This window comes from Melanerpes formicivorus, unplaced genomic scaffold (assembly GCF_026170545.1).
Source record: "Melanerpes formicivorus ecotype bairdi unplaced genomic scaffold, bMelFor1.0.p_v2 SCAF_171, whole genome shotgun sequence".
NCBI classification, from domain to species: Eukaryota; Metazoa; Chordata; class Aves; order Piciformes; family Picidae; genus Melanerpes; species Melanerpes formicivorus.
In genome coordinates this window covers 73,839-91,305 of record NW_027142523.1, presented here as the reverse complement: position 1 = coordinate 91,305, position 17,467 = coordinate 73,839, and the positions used below count along the sequence as shown (strand labels likewise).

At 60.8% G+C, this 17,467-nt stretch overlaps 1 protein-coding gene across 2 annotated transcripts in view; it reads right to left on the bottom strand.

Annotated features, from left to right (window-relative positions):
• RNLS (renalase, FAD dependent amine oxidase) overlaps positions 1-17,467 on the bottom strand; it is a 43,721-nt gene that overhangs the window by 15,148 nt on the left and 11,106 nt on the right. For both annotated transcript variants that reach the window (XM_068169195.1, XM_068169196.1), the window contains one exon: positions 8,915-9,088. In XM_068169195.1, the coding sequence (XP_068025296.1) occupies positions 8,915-9,088 (174 nt within the window). The remainder of the gene's footprint in view (positions 1-8,914; positions 9,089-17,467) is intronic.

Below are 17,467 nucleotides of genomic sequence, written 5' to 3'. Positions count from 1 at the left end.
CTAGGCCTGATCCCTTGGCCATCCTGTAAGTGTTGTGTTATTGAACTCAGGATGACCTGTTCCATGATCTTGCCTGGCACTGAGGTCAGGCTGACAGGCCTGTAATTCCCTGGCTCATCCAACCGGCCCTTCTTATGGATGGGCACCACGTTGGCCAGCTTCCAGTCCTCTGGGACCTCGCCAGTGAGCCAGGACTGCTGGAAAATTATGGAGAGTGGCTTGGCCAGCTCATCTGCCAGCTCTCTCAGCACCCTAGGATGAATCCCATCTGGTCCCATGGACTTGTGGGGATCCAAGCTGCTAAGGAGAGTTCCAACTACCGCCTCATGGAACATAGGGAAACTGTGCAGCTCCCTGGCTCCTTCTGCTAGCTCTGCAGACCAGCTGTCAGGAAGACGTTCTGCCCTTCTAGTAAAAATTGAGGCAAAGAAGGTGTTAAGTATCTCTGCCTTTTCCTTATCCTTGGTTACAATGTTCCCCTCCGTATCCACCAAGGAGTGGAGGTTTTCCTTCCCCTTCCTCTTACTATTAATGTATTTATAGAAGGACTTTTTGTTGTCCTTCACAGTAGAGGCCAGTTTAAGTTCCAAGTGTGCTTTTGCCTCCCTAATTCTCTTCCTACAAGACCTAGCAACATCCTTAAACATTCTGTGGGTTGCCTCCCCTCGCTTCCAAAGGTGATACACCCTCTTTTTTTCCCTCAGTTCCATTAAAAGTTCATGAACCATCCAGGCTGGCCGTCTGCCCCGGCGGCTCATCTTCTGGCACATTGGCACAGCCTGTCCCTGAGCCTTCAACAATTCTTCATTGAAGTAGGTCCAGCTCTCCTGGACCCCTTTGTTTTTAAGGGCTTTATCCCAAGGAACCCTCTGAATTAGTTCCTTGAGTAACCCAAAGTCTGCCTTCCGGAAGTCCAGAGTGGAGGTCTTCTTGCCGCCCCTCTTGGCTTGACCAAAAACCGAGAATTCAATTATCTCGTGGTCACTGGACCCCAAACACCCTCCAACCACCACATCGCCCACCAGTCCTTCCCTGTTGGTGAAGAGGAGGTCAAGCATAGCCTTGCCCCTGGTAGGCTCACGCAGCACCTGGGATAAGAAGCTGTCCTCCATGCATTCTAAAAACCTTCTAGACTGTCTCCTCTCTGCCGTGTTGAGTTCCCAGCAGATGTCAGGCAGGTTGAAGTCACCCATGAGAACAAGGTCCGGAGATCTTGAGACAGCCCTAAGCTGCCTATAGAATGCTTCGTCAACATCTTCCTCCTGGTTGGGTGGTCTATAACAGACTCCAACCAGGGTGTCTGCCCTGCCGGTCTTCCCTCTAATTCTTATCCACAAGCATTCAACCCGATCATCCCTAATCTCCATCTCAATGGCATCTAGTGTCTTTCTGATGTACAGGGCCACCCCTCCACCCCTTCTTCCTCGCCTGTCTCTCCTGAAGAGCTTGTAACCGTCAATTGCAGCGCTCCAGTCGTGTGAGTCGTCCCACCACGTCTCTGTGATGGCAACTATATCATAATTTTCCTGCTGCATCAAGGCTTCCAGCTCCTCCTGTTTGTTACCCATGCTTCGTGCATTAGTGTACATGCACTTCAGCTGGGCTGCTGGTTTCACCTCCAACTCTAGCTTGTCGCCCCCAGACTCTTGTCTGAGAGGACTCTCTTCAGCCCCTTCCCCCTTCGAAACTAGTTTAAAGCCCTGTCTATGAGACCCGCCAATTCCCTACCCAGGATTTTTTTATCTTTGGGGGACAGTCCGTTCTCATATACAGTGATCTTTCCCCTTCTCTGGGACAGATGTACTCTATCTGTTGCCAGCTGGCCTGGTGCAGTGGAAAGTTTCCCAATATCAAAAAACCCAAAATTCTTTTGACTGCACCAGCCTCTAAGCCACTTGTTAACTATAGCTGCTGACCTGTTCCTTACTGTATTCCCTCCTGCAGTTAAAGGTATTGATGAAAAAATTATTTGTGCCCCTGACCCCTCAACCAGGTCTCCCAGGGCCCTGAAGTCATCTTTGATAGCCCTGGGAGTTCTGGTTGCAACATCATCATTCCCTAACTGACTCCACCACCTAACTCCACCAGGAGTACCCCCAGGAGCTGTTCACAAGAAGCACAGAGAGGAGCCCCAGGATTTGGGCATCACTCTGGGATGGTTTCCCCCTTGTACCTCAGCCTAGCTCCACAATTCTCTTCCTAGAGGAATCTCAAGGCTGGAAGCAGCAGCTGGAGGGAGCAGTGGAAGCAAACTCTTCCCTCTGCCCTGCCAGGCTCTGCCACCTGGCCATGGTAGATTCCAGAGTGGAACAAGGATCAGCCTTGTTCAGAAGCAGAGGCTCAGCCAAGGCAGTCATAGAGTCACAGAAGGGTCTGGGCTGGGAGGGAGCTCCAGAGCTCAGCCAGCCCAGCCCCCTGCACCCAGCAGGGACGTCCTCCACTGGAGCAGGCTGCCCAGAGCCCTCTCCAGCCTCCCCTGCAATAGCTCCAGGCATGGAGCCTCAACCACCTCCCTGGGCAGCCTGCTGCAGTGTTCCAGCAGCCTCCTGGGGCACAACTTGTTCCTCACATCCAATCTCAATCTGCTCTGCTCTGCTTTGCAGCCCTTGCCCCTGCTCCTGTCCCTGCAGGCCTTTGGGAGCAGTCTCTCTGCAGCCTTCTTGTAGCCTCTTCAGGTCCTGGCAGGCTGCTCTGAGGTCTGCCTGGAGCCTTCTCTTCTGCAGGCTGAACACCCCCAGCTCCCTCAGCCTGTGCCCACAGCAGAGCTGCTCCAACCCCTGAGCATTTCCATGGCCTCCTCTGGAGCCTCTCCATCAGCTCCAGGTCCTTGCTGTGCTGAGGGCTCCAGCCCTGCACACAGCCCTGCAGGTGAGGTCTCCCCAGAGCAGAGCCCAGTGGCAGAATGGGATGGCTTTCAACAAGTCCAAGTGCCGAGTGCTGCACTTTGGCTACGGCAACCCCATGCAGAGCTACAGGCTGGGGTCGGAGTGGCTGAGAGCTGCCAAACAGAGAGGGACCTGGGGGTGCTGATCGACAGCCACCTGAATATGAGCCATCAGTGTGCCCAGGTGGCCAGGAGAGCCAATAGCATTCTGGCCTGCATTAGGAATAGTGTGGCCAGCAGGAGCAGGGAGGTCATCGTACCCCTGTACTCTGCTCTGGTTAGGCCGCACCTTGAGTACTGTGTCCAGTTCTGGGCCCCTCAGTTTAAGAAGGACATTGAAACACTTGAGCGTGTCCAGAGAAGGGCAACAAGGCTGGGGAGAGGCCTTGAGCACAGCCCTGTGAAGAGAGGCTGAGGGAGCTGGGATTGTTTAGCCTGGAGAAGAGGAGGCTCAGGGGTGACCTCATTGCCCTCTACAACTACCTGAAAGGTGGTTGTAGCCAGGAAGGGGTTGGCCTCTTCTCCCAGGCAACCAGCACCAGAACAAGGGGACACAGTCTCAAGCTGTGCCAGGGGAGGTTCAGACTTGAGGTGAGGAGGAAGTTCTTCACCGAGCGAGTCATTCGGCATTGGAACGGGTTGCCCAGGGAGGTGGTGGAGTCATCGACCCTGGAGGCATTCAAGGGGAGATTGGATGTGGCACTTGGTGCCATGGTCTAGTCATGGGGTCTGTGTTGATAGGTTGGACTCGATGATCCTCGAGGTCCTTTCCAACCTAAGTGATACTGTGATACTGTGATACTGTAATCTCCTCTCTGCACCTCTGGCAGTGCTGCTTTGGCTGCAGCCCAGGCTGCCCTTGGCCTCCTGTGCTGCAGGCTCACACTGCCTGCTCCTGCCCAGCTTCTCCCCCCCCAGCACCCCCAAGGCCTTCTCCTCAGGGCTGCTTTCTCTCCCCTCCTCCCCCAGCCTGCACTGGCAGTGAGGATGGTTCCAGCCCAGCTGCAGCACCCTGCCCTTGCTCTTGGTGAGCCTCAGGAGCTTCACCTGGGCACCACCTCTGCAGCCTGCCCAGGTGCCTCTGGATGCCCTCCTGTCCCTCTGCTGTAGGGACAGCACCACTCAGCCTGGTGCCCTCTGCACCCTGCTGCTGGTGCCTGGATCCCCCTGCCTATAGCACTGAGAGAAATATTGACCAGCACAGGTCCCAGCACAGACCCCCAAGGCACTGAGTACCACCCTCTGGATGTGACCAGCCAGCCAATTCCTTACCCACTGAACAGTCCTCTTTTGTCCCCCCAAAACAGGCAGGAGAGGCTGAGCAGCAGGTTTGAGTTGGAAAAGCTGATGGCAACAGAGCTGTGTCCTGTGCTGGCCTGGGAAACTGGGCTGGGGAGTGGTAGAATGAACCTCAGCTATGAGGACAGGCTGAGGCTGCGGGTTCCCCAGAGCTGAGGCACAACATGGCCTGCAGGGACAGGAGCAGGGGCAAGAGCAGATTGAGATTGGATGTGAGGAACAAGTTGTGCCCCAGGAGGCTGCTGGAACACTGCAGCAGGCTGCCCAGGGAGGTGGTTGAGGCTCCATGCCTGGAGCTATTGCAGGGGAGGCTGGAGAGGGCTCTGGGCAGCCTGCTCCAGTGGAGGATGTCCCTGCTGAGTGCAGGGGGCTGGGCTGGCTGAGCTCTGGAGCTCCCTCCCAGCCCAGACCTGATGCTGTGATTTTGACCTCTTACCTAGAGACTGTCAGCAAGAGAAGGCCAAGGGGGGAAGGAACCTTAGGATTTGTTGTGCTGTAAATGGGATTCTGGCAAACCCTGCCACACATCTTGGCCAGAGAGCTTCATGAGCAGGCAGCTGAGCCCTGGAGCAGAACAGGTCTTCACTGTTAGCTGAGCCTTGCTGCAGGCAGTGGCTGTTGGGCAGGTCTGCCTCCCCTCACATCTCCTATGGCCCAAAACAGGTCGCAGGGGAACAGCCACTTCATTGAGGTTTGAACCCTGCCTTTGAGCTCCTGATGGTGTGGAGAGCTTCCAGAGGCCACTGAGTCACAGCCTGCCAGTGCTCAGCTATGCAGCCTGCAAGGACCAAGCACAGCCTCCAGCCCTTTGCTTTCTTCTACCAAAACACTGGCTAAGAGAGGGCTGGAAAGGAGATTTTGTTCCCCTGGCAGCAGTGGGGGAGGGAGGTCTCAGCCTCCATGCTCTGGGTAGGGAGGACCATGCTGCAGGAGCTCAGCCTCCACTTGCCTCCCAACAGGCTGCAGCAGTGAGCTGCCAAATGAGGCTGCTGCCAACTGAGGCTGCTGCCAGCTGAGGCTGCTGCCAGGGCTTCCTGCGAGCTCTGCATGCCCTCGGGTGGTGGCAGGGATGCAAGGGTGTCCCTGCTCCCGGTAGCAGGTGATGCAGCAGCCTGGCAGAGAAGGCAAGCCTGGGAACACTGGGCAGCAGGAGGGGCAAGGAGCTGAGGGGCAATGGCAGCAGCAGGAAGCTTTCAGCTGCTCCCAGTTCCCCTTCCCCTCTCCTCCCAGCTGCACAGCAATGAGTCTGGGGCTCTGGGCTCTAGGTGAAGATCTCCCTGCTGACTGCAGAGGGGGTTGGATTGGATGAGCTTTGGAGATCCCATCCAACCCAGAGCAAGGCAGGAGATGCTGTGTAGAGCTGAGCTGGGATGGTCTGGGATGGAAGGGCCTGAGGGAAGAGCTGCTGCAGGCAGTGGAACATCTCCTGGGAGGCCAGGCTGAGGCAGCTGGGGCTGGGAGCTGGGAGCAGAGGAGCTGAGGGCTGCCCTCAGGGCTGGGGATCAAGATGTGCAGGGCTGGAGCCAGGCTCTGCTCAGGGCTGGCCAAGGGCAGCACAAGGGGCACTGGGGGCAAGCTGGAGCAGAGGAGGTGCCAGGGGAAGAGGAGGGAAACCTTTGTCCCTGTGAGGCTGCTGGAGGCCTGGAGCAGGCTGCCCAGAGAGGCTGTGGAGTCTCCTGGTGTGGAGAGCTTCCAACCCCTCTGGGTGTGTTCTGGGTGCCCTGCCCTGGCAGAGGGGTTGGGCTGGGGGATCTCTGGGGGTCCCTTCCAGACCTGATGCTGCTGTGCTGTGTGCTGGGGCAGAGCAGCACTGAGCCCAGGCTGCTGGGTGCTGGGTGCTAGGTACTGGGTACTGGGTGCTGGGTGCTAGTGCTGGGTGCTGGTGCCGGGGCAGGCTGGCAGCACTGAGCCCAGGCTGCTGTGTGGGTGCTGGGTGCAGGGTGCTAGGTGCTGGGTGCTGGTGCTGGGTGCTGGTGCTGGGTGCTGGATGCCGGGGCAGGCTGGCAGCACTGAGCCCAGGCTGCTGGGTGCTGGGTGCTGGGTGCAGGGTGCTAGGTGCTGGGTGCTGGTGCCGGGGCAGGCTGGCAGCACTGAGCCCAGGCTGCTGTGCTGGGTGCTGGGTGCTGGTGCTGGGTGCTGGTGCCGGGGCAGGCTGGCAGCACTGAGCCCAGGCTGCTGTGCTGGGTGCTGGGTGCTGGTGCTGGGTGCTGGTGCTGGGTCAGGCAGCACTGAGCCCAGGCTGCTGGGTGCTGGGTGCTGGGTGCAGGGTGCTAGGTGCTGGGTGCTGCTGCTGGGTGCTGCTGCTGGGGCAGGCAGGCAGCACTGAGCCCAGGCTGCTGGGTGCTGGGTGCTGGGTGCTAGGTGCTGGGTGCTGGGTGCTGGATGCCGGGGCAGGCTGGCAGCACTGAGCCCAGGCTGCTGGGTGCTGGGTGCTGGGTGCAGGGTGCTAGGTGCTGGGTGCTGGTGCCGGGGCAGGCTGGCAGCACTGAGCCCAGGCTGCTGTGCTGGGTGCTGGGTGCTGGTGCTGGGTGCTGGTGCCGGGGCAGGCTGGCAGCACTGAGCCCAGGCTGCTGTGCTGGGTGCTGGGTGCTGGTGCTGGGTGCTGGTGCTGGGTCAGGCAGCACTGAGCCCAGGCTGCTGGGTGCTGGGTGCTGGGTGCAGGGTGCTAGGTGCTGGGTGCTGCTGCTGGGTGCTGCTGCTGGGGCAGGCAGGCAGCACTGAGCCCAGGCTGCTGGGTGCTGGGTGCTGGGTGCTAGGTGCTGGGTGCTGGGTGCTGGATGCCGGGGCAGGCTGGCAGCACTGAGCCCAGGCTGCTGGGTGCTGGGTGCTGGGTGCTAGGTGCTGGGTGCTGGGTGCTGGATGCCGGGGCAGGCTGGCAGCACTGAGCCCAGGCTGCTGGGTGCTGGGTGCTGGTGCTGGGGCAGGCAGGCAGCACTGAGCCCAGGCTGCTGGGTGCTGGGTGCTGGTGCTGGGTGCTGGTGCTGGGTGCTGGTGCCAGGGCAGGCTGGCAGCACTGAGCCCAGGCTGCTGGGTGCTGGGTGCTAGGTGCTAGTGCTGGGCACTGGGTGCTGGGTGCCGGGTGCTGGGTGCTGGGTGCTGGTGCTGGGTGCTGGTGCTGGGTTCTGGTGCCAGGGCAGGCTGGCAGCACTGAGCCCAGGCTGCTGGGTGCTGGGTGCTGGGTGCTAGGTGCTGGGTGCTGGGTGCTGGGTGCTGGATGCCGGGGCAGGCTGGCAGCACTGAGCCCAGGCTGCTGTGTTGGGTGCTGGGTGCAGGGTGCTAGGTGCTGGGTGCTGGTGCTGGGTGCTGGTGCCGGGGCAGGCTGGCAGCACTGAGCCCAGGCTGCTGGGTGCTGGGTGCTGGGTGCTAGGTGCTGGGTGCTGGTGCTGGGTGCTGGATGCCGGGGCAGGCTGGCAGCACTGAGCCCAGGCTGCTGGGTGCTGGGTGCTGGTGCTGGGTGCTGGAGCAGGCTGGCAGCACTGAGCCCAGGCTGCTGTGCTGGGTGCTGGGTGCTGGTGCTGGGTGCTGGTGCTGGGTCAGGCAGCACTGAGCCCAGACTGCTGGGTGCTGGGTGCTGGGTGCAGGGTGCTAGGTGCTGGGTGCTGGTGCTGGGTGCTGCTGCTGGGGCAGGCAGGCAGCACTGAGCCCAGGCTGCTGGGTGCTGGGTGCTGGGTGCTAGGTGCTGGGTGCTGGGTGCTGGGTGCTGGATGCCGGGGCAGGCTGGCAGCACTGAGCCCAGGCTGCTGGGTGCTGGGTGCTGGTGCTGGGTGCTGGTGCTGGGTGCTAGGTGCTGGGTGCTGGGTGCTGGGTGCTGGATGCCAGGGCAGGCTGGCAGCACTGAGCCCAGGCTGCTGGGTGCTGGGTGCTGGTGCTGGGGCAGGCAGGCAGCACTGAGCCCAGGCTGCTGGGTGCTGGGTGCTAGGTGCTAGTGCTGGGCACTGGGTGCTGGGTGCCGGGTGCTGGTGCTGGGGCAGGCTGGCAGCACTGAGCCCAGGCTGCTGGGTGCTGGGTGCTGGGTGCTAGGTGCTAGTGCTGGGCACTGGGTGCTGGGTGCTGGGTGCTGGTGCTGGGGCAGGCTGGCAGCACTGAGCCCAGGCTGCTGGGTGCTGGGTGCTGGGTGCTAGGTGCTGGGTGCTGGGTGCTGGGTGCTGGATGCCGGGGCAGGCTGGCAGCACTGAGCCCAGGCTGCTGTGTTGGGTGCTGGGTGCTGGGTGCTAGGTGCTGGGTGCTGGTGCTGGGTGCTGGTGCCGGGGCAGGCTGGCAGCACTGAGCCCAGGCTGCTGGGTGCTGGGTGCTGGTGCTGGGTGCTGGAGCAGGCTGGCAGCACTGAGCCCAGGCTGCTGGGTGCTGGGTGCTGGGTGCTGGGTGCTAGGTGCTGGGTGCTGGTGCTGGGTGCTGGTGCCGGGGCAGGCTGGCAGCACTGAGCCCAGGCTGCTGTGTTGGGTGCTGGGTGCTAGGTGCTGGGTGCTGGATGCTGGGTGCTGGGTGCTGGGGCAGGCTGGCAGCACTGAGGGCAGGCTGCTGTGCTGGGTGCCGGGCAGGCTGGCAGCACTGAGGGCAGGCTGCTGTGCTGGGTGCTGGGGCAGGCTGGCAGCACTGAGGGCAGGCTGCTGTGCTGGGTGCTGGGGCAGGCTGGCAGCACTGAGCCCAGGCTGCTGTGCTGGGTGCCGGGCAGGCTGGCAGCACTGAGCCCAGGCTGCTGTGCTGGGTGCCGGGCAGGCTGGCAGCACTGACCTGCCCCTCGCTTGCGGCTGTCGATGCAGAGGAAGCGCAGGCAGGGGTCGCCGCTCAGGTCCCGCCCGGCCCAGGGCACCTGCAGCTCTCTGCCGGCCTCGTAGAACAGAGCCAGAGCGTAGCGGGAGGAGTAGCTCACGGCTTCCAGCTGCTGCCTTTGGCTCTCCTGGATTACTGTGGACACAGGGGGGTGAAAAAAAACACATCAGTGGAAAGAGAGGGAGTCTGACAAAGCCTCTCCTCTCCCAGGATCTGAGTGGGCAGCGGCAGAAAGGACTTTGTGAGCATCAGCACCTGGGAAGTGTCAGCCCGCTTGCAAAGGCCTGCGGGGATGGCAGAGAGGGCAGTGGTCTGAAATCACAGAGTCAGCACAGAGTCAGCACAGGATCATCACAGGAGCCAGCAGGGAGCTCCTGCAGCCCAGAGAGCCAAGCAGAGCCTGGGCTGCAGCAAGAGAAGTGTGGCCAGCAGGGCCAGGGAGGGGATTCTGCCCCTCTGCTCCACTCTGCTGAGCCCACAGCTGCAGCTCTGGGGCCAGTGCTGGAGCCCCCAGCACAGGAAGGCTCTGGAGGGGCTGGAAGGTGTCCAGAGCAGGGCCAGGAGGAGGAGCAGAGGGCTGGAGCTGCTCTGCTCTGCAGACAGCCTGAGAGAGTTGGGCTTGTGCAGGCTGGAGAGGAGAAGGCACCAGGAGCCCTTCTGGTGGCCTTCCAGGATCTGCAGGGGGCTGCAAGCAAGCTGGGGAGGGACTTTGGAGGGGGTGGGGGAGGGTAGGGGTCTGGGACACCTCTGAGGGGGGTAGGAATCAGGCCTGGGCCAGGGAGCCAGCAATGGGCACTGGCAGCCCAGAAGGCCAAGGGCAGCTCAGCTGCCAGTGCCCATTGCCAGAGGTGGAGGGAGAGGATCCTGCCCCTCTGCTCTGGGGTGTGAGGGAGGGATAGGAGTGGGGGGGCTGGAGCAAAAGCAGAAGGCCCTTCCAGCCCTGACAGCTCTGTGAGCCTGTGCTGTGCTGAGACAGACCAAGATGGAGAGAGCCTGAAACAGCCAAACCAACCTCAGCATCCTTCTCCCACAGCCATCCCAAGTTCATGTGCAGTGTGCCTGCCCCACAGAGGAATGTTCCCAGAGCTCTCTGCCTCCCAGCTCCCCGTGGCCTCCTCTCCTGCATGTGCACCATGTGTCCTGCTTTAATCCCCCAGTTCCTTGTCCCCAGGCAAAGAGGATTCTTTCCCAGTCAATTATGTTAACTGCCAAGGAACTCCTCTGTCCCTGGGGAAGCTGTGGGAAGAGAGCTGCCTGGCCACATCCTCAGTGCAGAGCTGCAGGGGCATGCAGAGCAGGGGGCTGTTGCCTGCAGGTTTAGCCAAGGCTGAGCTGGAGGAGCAGGCTGCTCTGGGGAGGAGCTTGGGGGGTGTCTGGGGAGATGGTGCCCCTGGGCATGGAGAGTTATGAAGGGGGGTTGGGGAGGTTCCCCTCCCCCCTGCTGCACATCCCACCTGGCCACCAGCAAGGAGCCTCACTGCCAACCTAGAGTCCTTTAGTCTGGGAAAGACCTTCAAGAGGAGGCTCAGGGGAGACCTCATTGCTCTCTACAGCTACCTGCAGGGAGGTTGTAGCCAGGAGGGGCTTGGGTTCTGCTCCCAGGCACCCAGAACAAGAGGACACAGTCTCAAGCTGTGCCAGGGGAGGTTCAGGCTGGAGATGAGGAAGAAGTTCTTCCCAGAGAGAGAGATTGGCCCTTGGGATGTGCTGCCCAGGGAGGTGGTGGAGTCCCCATCCCTGGGGGTGCTCAGGAAGGGCCTGGATGAGGCTCTTGGAGTCCTGGTTTGGCTGTCAGGAGGTGTTGGGTGTTAGGTCATAGATTGGAGCTGATGATCTCTGAGGTCTTTTCTAATCTGCTTGATTCTGAGATTCTCAGACCATCAAGTCCAACCCTGCTGTGGCCACTGCTAAACCATGGCCCCCCCAGCACAGGGCTTCTGAACACCTCCAGGCATGAGGATTCCAGCACTGCCCTGGGCAGCCTCTGCCAGGGCTTTACAACCCTTCTGGGTTGCACCTTGAGGCCATTTCCTCTCAACCTATCCCATTGCAATGTGGGAGAAGAGACCAACATCCACCTTGCTCCAAACTCCCTTCAGGGAGCTGGGGAGAACATTATCACAGACTCCCAGAGCTGGCAGGGCTGGGAGGGACCCCAAGGCTCAGCCAGTGCCACCCCCCCTGCCATGGGCAGGGACACCTCACACCACAGCAGGTTGCTCACAGCCACCTCCAGCCTGGCTGCAAACACCTCCAGGCAGGAGGCTTCCACCACCTCCCTGGGCAGCCTGGGGGTGCTGGGGGGTGGGAGGCTGAGCAGGAGCCAGCAAGGAGCTCTGGTGGCCAAGAAGGTCAAGGGCAGCCTGGGCTGCATGAGAAGGGCTGTGGGCAGCAGGTCAGAGAGGTTCTCCTGCCCCTCTGCTCTACCCTGCTGAGGCCACAGCTGGAATCTGGTGTCCAGGTCTGGGCCCCTCAGGTCAGGAAGGGCCTGAGGGAAGTGCTGGAGAGAGTCCATGGCAGAGGCACAGAGCTGCTGCAGGCAGGGGAAGATCTTCCTCAGGAGCAGAGCCTGAGGGAGCTGAGGGCTCTGGAGCTTGGAGAGGAGGAGCCTGAGAGGGGAGCTCCTTGCTGGGGCTAAAGCTGTGCAGGGGCAGTGCCCAGAGGCTGGAGCCAGGCTCTGCTGGGGGCTGCCCAGTGCCAGCACAAGGGGCAGTGGTGGAAGCTGAGGCAGAGGAAGTTGCATGGGAAGAGGAGGGAGAAGTTTTTCCCTGGGAGGGTGCCAGAGGCCTGGAGCAGGCTGCCCAGGGGGGTTGTGGAGTCTCCCTCTGTGGAGAGATTCCAACCCCCCCTGGCTGTGTTGCTGTGTGCCCTGCCCTGGGTGCCCCTGCTCTGGCAGGGCTTGGACTGGAGGAGCTCTGGAGCTCCCTTCCAGCCCCTCACCCTCTGTGATGACTCTGTGAAACCACATCTGCTAATGAAAAGCAGGCTCTGCCCTCAGCCAGCCCACAAAGAGAAGGTCAAGAATAGCCTCATCCCACAGGGACTGCTGAAGTATGGGAAACAAACCTCTGAGAGAGGACTCTTCCCTTTGGCAGAGGCAAGAGCTGACAGCAGGCTACAGGCAGCCTCCTTCCAAGGCAGGGCAGAAAGGGGAGAAAGAAATCAGGCAGAGGCAAAGGCCTAGAAGACCTCTTGCCCTTCCCAATTCACAAGGCAGTGCTGAAAGCCCCTCAGACACACCAAGCATCCCTTGGGTCACCCAGCACTGGCAGGGCTCATGCCAAGGGTGGGGGGTTCCTTCTGCACTGGCCCCAAGTCAGAGCACTCTCAGTGCCTGCCAGGGGGCTGCTCCAGCTGCTCACACAGGGCCCTCTGGGCTTCCCAGGCTCTGCTCTCACTTTCAGCACTGTGGCCTCCCCTTGGTTCCTCCCTTGGAAGAGTCAGGAGGTGCAGGCTGTGGTAAATAGGAGCACACAGCACTGGGGGTTAGAGCAGGCTGGGGCAACCCAGGGGGGGAAGTCTGTTTGGGGATGGCTTCAGTGAATGGACAAGAGCTGGTTCAGAGCATCCTCTGTGTGACCTCCGAGGGTACAGCCTCCTGTGGCCAAGAAGGCTAAGGGCAGCCTGGGCTGCATGAGAAGGGCTGTGGGCAGCAGGTCAGAGAGGTTCTCCTGCCCCTCTGCTCTGCCCTGCTGAGGCCACAGCTGGAATCTGGTGTCCAGGTCTGGGCCCCTCAGGTCAGGAAGGGCCTGAGGGAAGTGCTGGAGAGAGTCCATGGCAGAGGCACAGAGCTGCTGCAGGCAGTGGAACATCTCCTGGGAGGCCAGGCTGAGGCAGCTGGGGCTGGGAGCTGGGAGCAGAGGAGCTGAGGGCTGCCCTCAGGGCTGGGGATCAAGATGTGCAGGGCTGGAGCCAGGCTCTGCTCAGGGCTGGCCAAGGGCAGCACAAGGGGCACTGGGGGCAAGCTGGAGCAGAGGAGGTGCCAGGGGAAGAGGAGGGAAACCTTTGTCCCTGTGAGGCTGCTGGAGGCCTGGAGCAGGCTGCCCAGAGAGGCTGTGGAGTCTCCTGGTGTGGAGAGCTTCCAACCCCTCTGGGTGTGTTCTGGGTGCCCTGCCCTGGCAGGGGGGTGGGCTGGGGGATCTCTGGGGGTCCCTTCCAACCCCTACCATTCTGAGAGAAAGCTGCAGCCAGGTGGGGGTTGGGCTCTGCTCCCAGGCCCCCAGCACCAGAACAAGAGGACACAGTCTCCAGCTGTGCCACGGGAGGTTCAGGCTGGAGGTGAGGAGAAAATTCTTCACAGAGAGAGTTGTTAGCCATTGGAATGTGCTGCCCAGGGAGGTGGTGGAGTCCCCATCCCTGGAGGTGTTCCAAAGGGGATTGGATGTGGCACTTGGTGCCATGGTCTAGTCATGAGGTCTGTGGTGACAGGTTGCACTCAATGATCTCTGAGGTCTCTTCCAACCTTGGTGATACTGTGAGACTGTGATGTGCCTGCAGGAGGGCTCTGGGATGCTTAACCAGGTCATAGAGTTGTTGGGCTTGGGACAGCCCTCCAGGATCACCCAGTCCAGCACCAACCCAACCCTCCCATGGCCACTAAACCATGACCCCAGGTGCCATGGCCACAGCTTGCTGGAGCACCTCCAGGCATGGGGACTGCAGCACCTCCCTGGGCAGCCTCTGCCACTCCCTGACCACTCTGGCACCAGAGAAATTGTTCCTCAGCTCCAACCTAAGCCTCCCCTGGCACAGGTCCAGGCCAGTTCCTCTCATCCTATCTCTTTTCCCTAGGGAGCAGAGCCCAGCCCCCAGCTGGCTGCAGCCTCCTCTCAGGAGCTGCAGAGAGCAAGGAGGTCTCCCTCAGCCTCCTCTGCTCCACACTCAACCCCCCCAGCTCCCTCAGCTGCTCCTCCCCAGCCCTCTTCTCCACACCCTTCCCCAGCTCTCTTGCCCTTCTCTGGCCCTGCTCCAGCCCTCCAGCTCCTGCTGCCAGGGAGGGCCCAGAGCTGAACCTGCTATTTGAGTGCTCAGTGCAGGGGCAGGATCACAGTGTATTATAGGCTGGTAGGGACCTCCAGAGAGCATCCAGCCCAGCCCCCTGCCAGAGCAGGGCACCCAGGGCAGGCTGCACAGGAAGGCATCCAGGGGGGGTTGGAAGCTCTCCAGAGCAGGAGACTCCACAACCTCTCTGGGCAGCCTGCTCCAGGCCTCCAGCAGCCTCACCCCAAAGAAGTTTCTCCTCCTCCCCTTGAGCTGAAACCTTCTCTCTTCCACTTTGCATCCACTGCTCCTTGGCTCCTGGCTGTGCACCACCCACAAGAGCTTGGCCCCCTCCCCTTGCCCCCCAGCCCTCAGCTCTTGGCAGACATTGAGCAGATCCCTCTCAGCCTTCTCCTCTCCAGCCTCAGCAGCCCCAGGGCTCTCAGCCTCTCTCCACAGGGCAGATGCTCAGGTCCCCAACTCCTCCTCCTGGCTCTCCCTTGGGCTCTCCCCAGCAGCTCTCTGTCTCTCTGCACCTGGGGAGCCCAGCACTGGGCACAGGATTGCAGCTGTGGTCTGAGCAGGGCAGAGCAGAGGGGGAGCAGAACCTCCCCAGCCCTGCTGGCCACCCTTTGCTTGCTGCCCCCCAGGCCCCCATTGGCTCTCTTGGCCCCCAGGGCACATTGCTGTCCCAGGCAGCCCTCAGTGTCCTTCTTGCAGTGAGGGTCTCAAAACTGCACTCAAAGTGCAGGGTAAAGGCAGCCAATCACTTCCCAAAGCAAGTGATTAGATACTAAGACTGCTCTGGAGCTGACTTTGCAAAGGCCTTCAGCTCTGTGAAAGCAAGAATTACTGCTGTGCAGGCTGGAGAGGAGAAGGCTCCCAGGAGACCTTCTGGTGGCCTTCCAGGAGCTGCAGGGGGCTGCAAGCAAGCTGGGGAGGGACTTTGGAGGGGGTGAGGGAGGGAGAGGAGTGGGGGGGATGGAGCAAAAGGAGAAGTGGGGAGCTGGAGCTTGGCTGTGAGGAAGAAGTTGTTGGCCAGGAGGGTGGTGAGAGCCTGGCCCAGGCTGCCCAGGGAGGTGGTGGAAGCCTCCTGGCTGGAGGTGTTTGCAGCCAGGCTGGAGGTGGCTGTGAGCAACCTGCTGTGCTGTGAGGTGTCCCTGCCCATGGCAGGGGGCTGGCACTGGCTGAGCCTTGGGGTCCCTGCCAGCCCTGCCAGCTCTGGGAGTCTCTGCTTGGCCACACCTTGTAAAGCCACTTGGGGCACAGCAGCTCAGGGTGGCCAAACCCCAGCTCTTGCCTGGCTGTTTGGTGTCTGCTCTGGAGCTGCCAGAGGAGCCTTGAGGTCCCTTCCTCTCTCCCTCCTTTTCTGTTGCCACACCTGCTCAGCATCCTGGGGAGGCAAAGGTGTGAAGGCTGAGCCCAGCTGGCTCTCATTTGCCTTCATTTTGATATGAAATCTGTGACCCAGGCCTGTGTTGCTGCCTGGGATTGGCCTGAGCTAGCTGCAGGCCCCTGCCCTTGGTCCTGTTGAAGCTTATCAGAGTTGTCCTTTCCTAGTACACATCAGAAAGCTTACTGCAACAGGCAGTGCTTTGCTGCTAGCAGCTCATCAGCTTGCCTTCTTTAGAACATGTGGGGCATGCACACAGATGGGAGAGGGGAAAAAAAGCAACTAAATGGGTCAGGCCTGAAAGCAAAGCCAAGGCTTTCCTTTTTATTAGCAGATTAACCATGCAGGAGTGGCACTGGCAACTGCAAGGAAAAGGGGAGCCTGAGGGAGCTGAGGGCTCTGGAGCTTGGAGAGGAGGAGCCTGAGAGGGGAGCTCCTTGCTGGGGCTAAAGCTGTGCAGGGGCAGTGCCCAGAGGCTGGAGCCAGGCTCTGCTGGGGGCTGCCCAGTGCCAGCACAAGGGGCAGTGGTGGAAGCTGAGGCAGAGGAAGTTGCATGGGAAGAGGAGGGAGAAGTTTTTCCCTGGGAGGGTGCCAGAGGCCTGGAGCAGGCTGCCCAGGGGGGTTGTGGAGTCTCCCTCTGTGGAGAGATTCCAACCCCCCCTGGCTGTGTTGCTGTGTGCCCTGCCCTGGGTGACCCTGCTCTGGCAGGGCTTGGACTGGAGGAGCTCTGGAGCTCCCTTCCAGCCCCTAAGGTTCTGTGAAAAGCAATTTAATGAAAGCATTTTGCACATAAGAGATAAAAAGCTACTGCAAATTGCTGCCATCTCTAATTGCCCTGCTGCCAGTGGGCTTGACTCAAACCAGAACCCATCCAGTTTGCCAATGCCATGGGAAAGCATCAATGATCACAGGGAACCAGGGGCACAAACCTAGGCTTTTTCTAACATCAGCTTGCAGCCCAGAGAGCCAAGCAGAGCCTGGGCTGCAGCAAGAGAAGTGTGGCCAGCAGGGCCAGGGAGGGGATTCTGCCCCTCTGCTCCACTCTGCTGAGCCCACAGCTGCAGCTCTGGGGCCAGTGCTGGAGCCCCCAGCACAGGAAGGCTCTGGAGGGGCTGGAAGGTGTCCAGAGCAGGGCCAGGAGGAGGAGCAGAGGGCTGGAGCTGCTCTGCTCTGCAGACAGCCTGAGAGAGTTGGGCTTGTGCAGGCTGGAGAGGAGAAGGCTCCCAGGAGCCCTTCTGGTGGCCTTCCAGGCTCTGCAGGGGGCTGCAAGCAAGCTGGGGAGGGACTTTGGAGGGGGTGAGGGAGGGATAGGAGTGGGGGGGATGGAGCAAAAGGAGAAGTGGGGAGCTGGAGCTTGGCTGTGAGGAAGAAGTTGTTGGCCAGGAGGGTGGTGAGAGCCTGGCCCAGGCTGCCCAGGGAGGTGGTGGAAGCCTCCTGCCTGGAGGTGTTTGCAGCCAGGCTGGAGGTGGCTGTGAGCAACCTGCTGTGGTGTGAGGTGTCCCTGCCCATGGCAGGGGGTTGGCACTGGCTGAGCCTTGGGGTCCCTTCCAGCCCTGCCAGCTCTGGGAGTCTGTGGTCACTCCTCCTGAGCCCTCCCTTGCTGGGTGACTTTATTTTTGGGTATCAGGAGGATAAATTCCTAGTTCCAGTTCCAAGCAATCTCCACAGGGCTTGGCCAGGCCTTGGCTGTGCTCTCATTACCTAAGCCATCTGCAATGTCCAGTGTAAACATCTCCCCTGGGCTGTTAGTTGCTTATCAGAGCTCAGGGGCTGAGGGTCAGGCTGTGCAAATATTTGTGCTTCCTGGAGATGCAGCAGTAATTCATTTGCTGTTGATATTAAAGTGGTCCTTAAAGAAGAGTGTGATGAGCAGAACCCAGCAACTGATTGTGCTCTGGACTCAGCTCTGGGGAGCTCACACGTTGAGTGCAGGGTTCAGCTCTGGGCCCTCCCTGCAGGAAGCACATTGAGGGCTGGAGCCTGGCCAGGGAAGGGCAGCAGAGCTGGGGAAGGGTCTGGAGCCCCTGGGCTGTGAGGAGAGGCTGAGGGAGCTGGGGGTGTTCAGGCTGGAGAAGAGGAGGCTGAGGGAGACCTCCTTGCCCTCTGCAGCTCCCTGCAGGGAGGTTGGAGTCAGGAGGGAG